At 39.8% G+C, this 10,212-nt stretch overlaps 2 protein-coding genes across 2 annotated transcripts; both read left to right on the top strand.

The window, feature by feature from the left end:
- The first annotated feature begins 421 nt into the window (after positions 1-421).
- On the top strand, positions 422-2,612 carry LOC113091416 (tubulin alpha-1A chain). Its single transcript, XM_026256935.1, has 4 exons — positions 422-519; positions 768-990; positions 1,110-1,258; positions 1,333-2,612. Exons 1-4 carry the CDS (start codon positions 517-519, stop codon positions 2,311-2,313), a joined length of 1,356 nt encoding a protein of 451 aa, XP_026112720.1. The 5' UTR covers positions 422-516; the 3' UTR covers positions 2,314-2,612.
- Positions 2,613-5,116: 2,504 nt separating this feature from the next.
- LOC113091408 (tubulin alpha chain) lies at positions 5,117-9,118 on the top strand. Its single transcript, XM_026256925.1, has 4 exons — positions 5,117-5,147; positions 7,315-7,537; positions 7,654-7,802; positions 7,994-9,118. The coding sequence occupies exons 1-4, from the start codon at positions 5,145-5,147 to the stop codon at positions 8,969-8,971; spliced, it is 1,353 nt and encodes a 450-aa protein (XP_026112710.1). The 5' UTR covers positions 5,117-5,144; the 3' UTR covers positions 8,972-9,118.
- The last annotated feature ends 1,094 nt before the right edge of the window (positions 9,119-10,212 follow it).

The following is a 10,212-nucleotide window of genomic DNA, read 5'->3' as shown; positions in this document are numbered from 1 at the left end:
GTTGTTGTTTATTGACAGCAAGCCAACAAAGACCTATTTAACTTTTAAGCATTTAGAATAAACATAATCTTATTGCCTGTTGGCGTGGATGCTAATATAGTTATCATTACAGTTTTCATTCAAAGGGCCTTTAGAGTTAAGGGTTTGATCACAGTGTCAAAGGTTTAATGCTGTTAGAACACCTTACACCGGTGATATAAACCTCACCAAAGATGTAATCCACCAGTGCAGGTTGAAATATTAATGGCTGTGGGTGTGTTGACGAGTGTTGGCCTGTTAGAGTGTCTTTTGCAGGAAACAAGAAGCACTGGGATGTGACTAGGCCTGTTTGTTCAGTGCACCATGGTCATTAATGATTGACATTCACATAATTGGGCTTAACCCTTTAAGTTGCTAACAACAAACCATGTTACCGTGGCATCAGCTTGCTCTTTATATAGTGATGATATTGTCCCAGGGAACATACACAACACTTCTCAACCGGACTCTTGACGTCGGCCAGAGGAAAGTTCTACAATGGTAGGGTGTTTTAAATGATTTATTTGTATGATGCATTATTTAAAATACTGAACAAATGTACTTGACTTTTAATGAATGGTCTTAGTCTTTATGTCTGCTTTTGTCAACAATTAATTTGTCTCAGTTTTGATTGTCTTGGTTTTTGGTTTTGGGTTTGTGTTATAAAAATTTTTTAAATAGAAAGCTCCTTTTTCCAAGAGACTTTTGCTTTAGTAGGTTAAAACATACTTCTCACTTACGTCATTTAGCGTGAGTGCATCTCAGTCCATGTCGGCCAGGCAGGTGTGCAAATGGGCAATGCATGCTGGGAATTGTATTGCCTGGAGCATGGAATCCAGCCAGATGGTCAGATGCCAAGTGATAAAACGATTGGTGGGGGTGATGACTCCTTCAACACCTTCTTCAGTGAGACTGGTGCTGGAAAACATGTCCCAAGAGCAGTCTTTGTTGACCTGGAGCCCACTGTCATTGGTAAAGAAACTAAACATCTTTGTATAATTCAGTTCTACAGTGAAGAAGTGTCTTTATTTTTTCCCTCAATTTAGCGCCCATCGAATCAAGAGTAATCTGACTGCAATTTGATTTTCTAGATGAGGTGCGCACAGGTACCTACCGCCAGCTGTTTCACCCTGAACAATTGATCACTGGTAAAGAAGATGCTGCCAACAACTACGCCCGTGGGCACTACACCATTGGCAAAGAGATCATTGACCTGGTGCTGGACAGGACTCGCAAACTGGTAAGAAAATCTTGGGGTCAAAATTTTGACAATCCTGGCCAGTGATTGCAGAAATAACTCATGTAATCCTGCAGGCTGATCAGTGCACTGGGCTCCAGGGCTTCCTGATCTTCCACAGTTTTGGTGGTGGCACCGGCTCTGGGTTCACCTCTCTCCTAATGGAACGGCTCTCTGTTGACTACGGGAAGAAGTCAAAACTGGAATTTGCCATTTATCCAGCTCCTCAAGTGTCCACTGCTGTGGTGGAGCCCTATAACTCCATCCTTACCACCCACACCACCCTCGAGCACTCCGACTGTGCCTTCATGGTGGACAATGAGGCCATCTATGATATCTGCCGTAGAAACCTCGACATCGAGCGCCCAACCTACACAAACCTCAACAGGTTGATTGGGCAGATCGTTTCCTCCATCACAGCATCCCTGCGCTTCGATGGAGCCCTGAATGTAGATCTGACCGAGTTCCAAACCAACTTGGTGCCGTATCCTCGTATCCACTTCCCTCTGGCCACCTATGCCCCAGTGATCTCCGCAGAGAAGGCCTATCATGAGCAGCTCTCCGTTGCAGAAATCACTAACGCTTGCTTCGAGCCAGCCAATCAGATGGTGAAATGCGACCCTCGTCATGGCAAGTACATGGCTTGCTGTCTGCTGTACCGTGGAGATGTTGTTCCCAAAGACGTCAACTCTGCCATCGCCACCATCAAAACCAAGCGTACCATCCAGTTTGTGGACTGGTGTCCCACTGGATTCAAGGTTGGCATCAACTACCAGCCACCAACCGTGGTTCCTGGAGGAGACCTGGCTAAGGTGCAGCGAGCTGTATGTATGCTGAGCAACACCACAGCCATCGCTGAAGCCTGGGCTCGTCTGGATCACAAGTTCGACCTGATGTACGCCAAGAGAGCTTTCGTTCATTGGTATGTGGGTGAAGGAATGGAGGAGGGTGAGTTCTCAGAGGCCAGAGAAGACATGGCTGCTCTGGAGAAGGATTATGAAGAAGTGGGAACAGACAGCGTCGGAGAAGAGGGAGAGGAAGAAGGAGAGGAGTATTAAAGCAATCCCTACACAATCTTGTCAAGAAACATCACAGATAGCTTTCAAAGCAGTATTTTCACTGTAACAAAATATTGTTTATGTTTCCTATTGTCATTTGAAAGCCGTATTTGATATGTAGTTTATGTGCTTTTTTCCCCTTCATATTTTACAGATTTTGTTATTGTTGATATTGGAAGTTGTCACTCTGTTTTTGTTTGTCTGTGTTCAGTTTATGAATATGAGCAAATCATCCACATGACTCATAAGGCCAACCTCCAAGTGCATATGACAGTCCATAAAGTTTAATGTGATATCTTTTAAAGACTTCATATTGACTTTTTAGTTGTTTGTCTATTTCACTGAGTTGGCTGTCATAAAACACAGTTCATCAGCAAATAAGATAACAGGTTGCTAACAACAGTTACTATAGTGACTAAAAGGTTTAAATGTTACCATGCTAACAACAGTGCTAACAGCTTTCGTTTTCTTGGTTTAAGTGCTCTGGGGTATGAATAAAAGACTGGGCGGTTCTGTGCCACCTGAAGACAGCTTGTGTAATGTCTTTGTAATTCTACTGCCTGAAGACTAAGAGGATGCAAATGGAGAACACAATGAAAGGGTGCCATGGAAGCAATCAACAAAAGTTTTGCACTCACAATTTGCTTGCCTTTAGATCATGAGTCAATCATGCCAGAGATTCCCTTGGAGAGACTTGAAGTTTAAAATCATGTTATAGCTAATTGAAATTTGGATTTCATATAATGTCCAAAAAGTTGAAATTGCTCAACTTATTTTGACGAGTTTATGTAAAAACATAATTGCCATGACTTTCTGGTCGGATAAAAAAAAAGGAAATTGTTAAAAAGGGACTTGGACTTTCTGGCTAGGGTTTATTTTTTTTATTTTAATATATTTGAAATATTTGTAGCACTTTATCCTTTTTAAGAAGGTTTTTTCTCCAGTGTGAGGTGAGATTGCAAATAGTCCAGACCAGGTAAATTCCACAAACAATGGTCTAATTTACATTGAAGATCGTCTGTTTGGATGCAAATCGAGCACTTAACAGCTCATTATACATACAGCTCTTTTTATTTAACCTTTTAAAACAAATCTTCCCCCACTCTGTCTGATGCAGAAGGACACTTTTCCTCTAAAACCAAATGACTTTTTATGGTATCTCACATTCAGGACATTCACATTCATTAATAGTATAACTGGAACTTTACCCTTTCATAGCTTCTTTCTTCAATCTATGGGGGCACAAATGTACAGCCCTCCACTTAAAAACAACACCGGGCATTCCAGACATTCTCTGCTGAATCCTTCTCTAAACATTTAGACTTATCTAAGCCACAAAATCTTGTGTGGGGAAAGAGTGAGAAAGCATTATTGCAGTCACTGTGTTTAATGTGAGCATAAACTATACAATACTGTCTTCCAGAGAACATCTGATGAGGTTTTCTGCAGAGCAGAAACATATATCTATCAAAGTGCAAAGTTTATTACCGATAAACGTGAGGTTGCAACATGTTTTCATACTTGATTAAATATGTTCTGGTCTTCTATAGCCAATAACATTTTAGTAACTATGAAGAAATTCAGTTTCAGAAATGATTTGTCCTTTAGGCGTCTTTCAAAAATAAAGCCTGCTATTTTATGAAAGCAACATCTGGAAATACATTTTATATTAGTCTATTATGTGAAAGCAATAGGTTTTGTGTAAGTTAATGAAACATTAAATGTTTTTAACAATAGCTTTGAGCTTGCTGATATAACAAAAAACTAAGCTAAAAGAAAAGAAAAGAATGTAACCATAGAGACCAGGGGATTTCAAGCTTCAGTGATCTCGTGTGAGGGACCCTATCCTAAAATTTAAAATGCAGTTGTTTATATTTGTGTGTGGGTGTGTGTGTAAAAACCCCATTTATACCTCGAAAAAATCACATTAAAAGTAATAAAATATTATTTCGAAACTTTATAGTTTCTATGTTCTTTCAAACTCACTATTATTCTTATTATTTAACATTACAGTTTTAACACTGTTTTTCATCTGAGCTTAGCCTATTGCCCAACCATGAGCACTCCTCTGAGTTAAAAAAAAAACTCATTTATGATACAATTACATTGTGGTGTATATTTTTTTTTTAGGTTTGACATTTAGTTTACATTCACATTATATTAAAAAGAATTTTGCCAAATATAGTAAAAAAAATACTACATTACATGTCATAATATAGTATACAACATATATACAACAACAACAAAAAAAAATATCAACATTTTGTGTCCCTCAGATGAATTTGGGACAATATGATTCTCATATATCAGCTATTTCTTTAGGTAAACTGTTCACAGAATTGCATTAAATCCCTTGTAAGTCTTACTGAAACGGAACCTAACATCTTTCTTTGTCTGGTGTGGTGATTAGGGTTTATAGTGGATATTATTAAATATGTATCTTAAAAACGGCCTCACTTATTAGTATCCAATATTCGCATATGGTGTAAATGTGTATTTTTGTTTTCTGTTGTTCATTTATATTTTTTACAGTTTAAATAAAATAAAATAAAAACGTCCCTTGTAGGCCTACTCGGCTCTGCTGGGCACTTTCCATGCATCCACTCTCAATCCTTCTCTGATTGGTCACTTCACACATCAAGCTCCACCCAGATGTACCCTCCTCCTCTTTCTCGTGACCGCTAACTGCCGCTCCCGCCAGAGAGCAGCCAGAGCCCCGCCTCTCCTCCATCCGGTCGCGAGCCGTTATATAAAGTAGCCTGGCCCCTTCCGCAGCAATTCTGCCTTCATTCTCCGAGCCTTAACGTCGGTCTGAAGGAAAATCTTACAAAATGGTGAGTCTTAACTTCACGTCTATTTTCAGTAATTAGCACAGACCATTATTTTCTGTCAGGAAACCGTTATTTTTCATCCTGAGATGTACGTGTTTAGTACGAAATGACTTAAGTGAGTTTTCTATAACATGTAAAGCACCTTATGTCTTAAATACACTACGGAAGATATGTTAATTCGTTTAATCTTGGTGTTTAGTGATGTTTAACAGTATTTAGGGCATTGGGCGGTCGCGAGACCAATGCGCGCGCGCTCAACGGCAAGGGCTGTGGCCAGTCTGGCGCACTTTATAAAGACACGCAGAACAAAGAGAAAGCAGCAAAAGCCCAAACAATTTAATGTAGAAATTTATAAACGTCCTCATAAGATACATATATTACATTTTCAGAAACGGTGTAAGCGTTATACATGGAGTAGCTTTGTTTTTTTGTTCGATGCGCGAGAGGGTGGAGGGGCAGACACGTCAGAATTTCAAAGACTCGGATTAAAGTCTCCAGTTAAGGCGCGCGATCAGATATCGCGCCTTTTTCTTCCACTCGTTTCTTGTGACTGAATAATACAGAAAACTGGGTGTTAACGTCACACGATGGGTGGGGGAGGGGCCCAGCCCTGCCCTTTGGCTACATCGCTGTTTTTTTAAAAAGCCTTAAAATGTCTTTAAACTCAGATTTGACGAGTATTAAATATTTCTGACCACATTACCGATAAAAATATCTCCAGTCTGACGGACATAATGACCGTTTATAATCATTGGACAGGCCAAGGATTTTTTTCTTCCCCCGCGGTAACGGTAGTTACTGCATCATCAGACAGAATCGCAGTAGCAGAATACAGGAACGTTACCTTCTTTGTTTATAAATGTTCTTAATAATAATATAGGTCGAGCTACAGCTGACCAGCATTCTAGCTAACATTAATTAAAACATTTTATTTTACTTGCCCGACCGGATAAATATTGTTTTTGTTACACTATTTTATTCTGTTTCACTAACAAAAAAAAGATCACAGCAGAAGTATCGCACATTCTCAAGGGATCACTAGGCCGTGTTTTGTTACTGAATGATTCAGCGTTTTGAATGAATCGGTTGAAATGAATGAACCAAATGACTCACTCATTTAGTGATTTACCGTGACCTACTCGTGGTTTAGTATGTTAAAACGTATGTATTTAAAACATCAGTCTTATAAAATTATTTATTGCAGTTGTAATTTAGCACATTTAATCTGAGTAGAAACAGCCCTATAGATTATATTGAATTTATTTAACAATTGTAATGATTTGTCATGAAAGATGATGCATAAATTTAAAAATATTAAAAATAACCCTTTGTAAAGGTAAATCAAATCTGGCAGATTTAAGGATGTAAAAGCTGATAGAACACTGATTAAAAATATTGCTTCAGTATAAACTATATTCACCACCAAAAATCTCAGCATTGCAGTACTTTTGTGGGGATATTTTGTGTTTGAGAGGTGGTATTAAAAAGTCTTAAATTTAACTGTAGAAACACTGCTGACTAAATAATTATCGTTATGTGTTTCATATGACAAAATGAGTACATGGCATTAAAAGAGCAGTACTGTGAGAGTAAGAGAACAAAAAAGAGAACAAAATGGCTGTATTTTACACCCGCCCTATCCTTTGGGCCTGGTCAGCATTTAAGCCTGCATGCGTTCATGCAGATAAAAATGACTGGAACAGCTGCAGTGTGGCTAGTAGGGAGCTGGTAATGGACATATTGATCCACATGATGACCAATTGATCTTCGGAAACGGGCCATCTTGTTCAGTACTCCCTGTTACTCGCCACTGAGCTTGTTTCTAACATAAGACACATTGTCAGTTAATGAAAAGTCCATACTTATAACATGCCTTGTTGTTCATGTTAGGAATTTGTAATGCTACAGTGAAAACAATGTATACTGTCACATCAATGCATTCAAACAAAGGCACCATTCAACAGTTCTCCAAATGAAAGTAATAAACATTCTGCACCATTTCCTTTATGGACATAGTGTGTGCATCTATAAATCTGCTGTGGCCTCTTTTTACCATGGGGTTAACATATGTGCAGTGACTTTATTCTATAACAAGGCCACTTGTTTGATACATTTAAAGACATATAACTGACATGATCGCAAATAATCCCCCCTCCCTCTCTTTCTACAGCGTGAATGTATTTCAATGCACGTCGGCCAAGCCGGAGCCCAGATGGGCAATGCATGCTGGGAGTTGTATTGCCTGGAACATGGGATCCAGCCAGATGGTCAGATGCCCAGTGACAAAACCATTGGAGGAGGTGATGACTCCTTCAACACCTTCTTCAGTGAGACTGGTGCTGGAAAACATGTCCCAAGAGCAGTCTTTGTCGATCTGGAGCCCACTGTCATTGGTAATTATTTCTTATAAATAAATTTTGTTCCCTCCCAGCTGTAAAATTTTGAGCTTTGGAGCAACTCTAGGTGTTTTGGTTAGCTTGCAGTTAAAAGAAGTTCCTACTTTTTTCAGATGAGGTGCGCACAGGTACCTACCGCCAGCTGTTCCACCCTGAGCAGTTGATCACTGGTAAGGAAGATGCTGCCAACAACTACGCCCGTGGGCACTACACCATTGGCAAGGAGATCATTGACCTGGTGCTGGACAGGACTCGCAAACTGGTAAGATGCTCTTATTGCCACTGTCTTCTCTATAAATTGTAGATATTAGTTAGGAAGTTCACAGAACATATAAGTTCACCCCAAAACATACTAGTCACTAGGTTATAAAATATCAGTGAATTTAGTTATAATTGTGATAGTTATTATAATTTATATATTTCCCATCTTAACATTCAGTATTTTGTTTGCAGGCTGATCAGTGCACTGGACTCCAGGGCTTCCTGATCTTCCACAGTTTTGGTGGTGGCACCGGCTCTGGGTTCACCTCTCTCCTAATGGAACGGCTCTCTGTCGACTACGGAAAGAAGTCAAAACTTGAGTTTGCTGTATATCCAGCTCCTCAAGTGTCCACTGCTGTGGTGGAGCCCTATAACTCCATCCTTACCACCCACACCACCCTCGAGCACTCCGACTGTGCCTTCATGGTGGACAATGAGGCCATCTATGATATCTGCCGTAGAAACCTCGACATCGAGCGCCCAACCTACACAAACCTCAACAGGTTGATTGGGCAGATCGTTTCCTCCATCACAGCATCCCTGCGCTTCGATGGTGCCCTGAATGTAGATCTGACCGAGTTCCAAACCAACTTGGTGCCGTATCCTCGTATCCACTTCCCTCTGGCCACCTATGCCCCAGTGATCTCCGCAGAGAAGGCCTATCATGAGCAGCTCTCCGTTGCTGACATCACCAACGCTTGCTTCGAGCCAGCCAATCAGATGGTGAAATGTGACCCTCGTCATGGCAAGTACATGGCCTGCTGTCTGCTGTACCGTGGAGATGTGGTTCCCAAAGACGTCAACTCTGCCATCGCCACCATCAAGACCAAGCGTAGCATCCAGTTTGTGGACTGGTGTCCCACTGGATTCAAGGTTGGCATCAACTACCAGCCACCAACCGTGGTTCCTGGAGGAGACCTGGCTAAGGTGCAGCGAGCTGTATGTATGCTGAGCAACACCACAGCCATCGCTGAAGCCTGGGCTCGTCTGGATCACAAGTTCGATCTGATGTACGCCAAGAGAGCTTTCGTTCATTGGTATGTGGGTGAAGGAATGGAGGAGGGTGAGTTCTCAGAGGCCAGAGAAGACATGGCTGCTCTGGAGAAGGATTATGAAGAAGTGGGAACAGACAGCGTCGGAGAAGAGGATGAAGAAGGAGAAGAGTATTAAACTGAGGGCTTGCTGACCCTTGTACAACCAAGACAACTCATGCCTGACTTAAAAAATCTGAAAATGTTCTTTTATAAACCCACATTCCATGAAATAAAAATGTTCCTTTAGCTCAACCTTTTCAATAAAAGGTGTAATTAATCTGTTGCCATTGTCTTTGTTTTGTTTTTTGTCTCCAAGTATGATTTAGTATGACTGAGACACTGAACTTGCCAAAACTTAACAGCTTAAAGTAGCTGACATAGTACATTATTTATTATAGTAAGCAATCATGAATGGTAAGAGAAAAGGGGAAAAGGTTTTCACAGGTATGCAAATGGAACTATACTGGGGGGTATATTATAGCAATAGTGATCACTATAACTAATTTTACATAATGATTTCAATATGTGTTCCCTAAAGGTTTTTATTTGATGAAAAAATTATTAAATGAACTGTTATAACCCTTTTTTCCCTTCTGGCGGCTGAAATGGATGGTTTTTGGTCAATATTTTGCTAAATGTGTTTTTGTGCTGGAGACCTTGTCTGGTTTAGGAATGTTATGGATAATTATAATGATCACAATTAAACCGCCAGTAGGTGGAAACAAGTCCATGTTTTAATAAATGATTTATTGAATCATTAAAGTAAAAGATTCGTTCAAAATGGCTGATTTAATTAGAAACGAAACAGCTGAATGACTCGATTCGTTCAAAATGTGATTCATTGGAGAAACCAAGCGCTGTGTTACTTTGCAGTGTTGTATAAAATCAGCACATTTGCGCTCGCGAAGAAATAATAGAAGATATCCAGAAAAGTACATTGCTTGTTCAGGGAACATAAAATCTCATACATGGGTATATTTTTCTTTTAACGCTTGAATCAAAATGGAAGTCTATTTTAACAGTCTTCATCTCGCAGTGAATGCTTTTGGACTCGACTCAATCCGTCACACACGCAGCACAATAGCATAATGTCGGGGAATGTCTTAAAATTATAATCATGTAAAAATCATACCTTTTTCTGTTGTCTTCTTTTTAAAGAACTTCAAAAGTTGAACTTGAACCATTTTGCGCGAAAAATGATGAAAACTTGCTTCCGCTTGTTACAGTACCGAGCTCTGATTGGCTAATCGCCGTTATTTAGTTTACGTATTATCATACGTAATTTAGAGAATGTTAAAATTTTATTTGCATGGTAAGTTTTACATAATATATATATTACTCTAAAGGGGATGGTGTTTTTATCAAGTAGATGCCTTT

This window comes from Carassius auratus, chromosome 6 (assembly GCF_003368295.1).
Source record: "Carassius auratus strain Wakin chromosome 6, ASM336829v1, whole genome shotgun sequence".
Classification (NCBI taxonomy): domain Eukaryota; kingdom Metazoa; phylum Chordata; class Actinopteri; order Cypriniformes; family Cyprinidae; genus Carassius; species Carassius auratus.
Note: the sequence above shows the minus strand (reverse complement) of the source record. Positions and strands in the feature narration are given on the sequence as shown.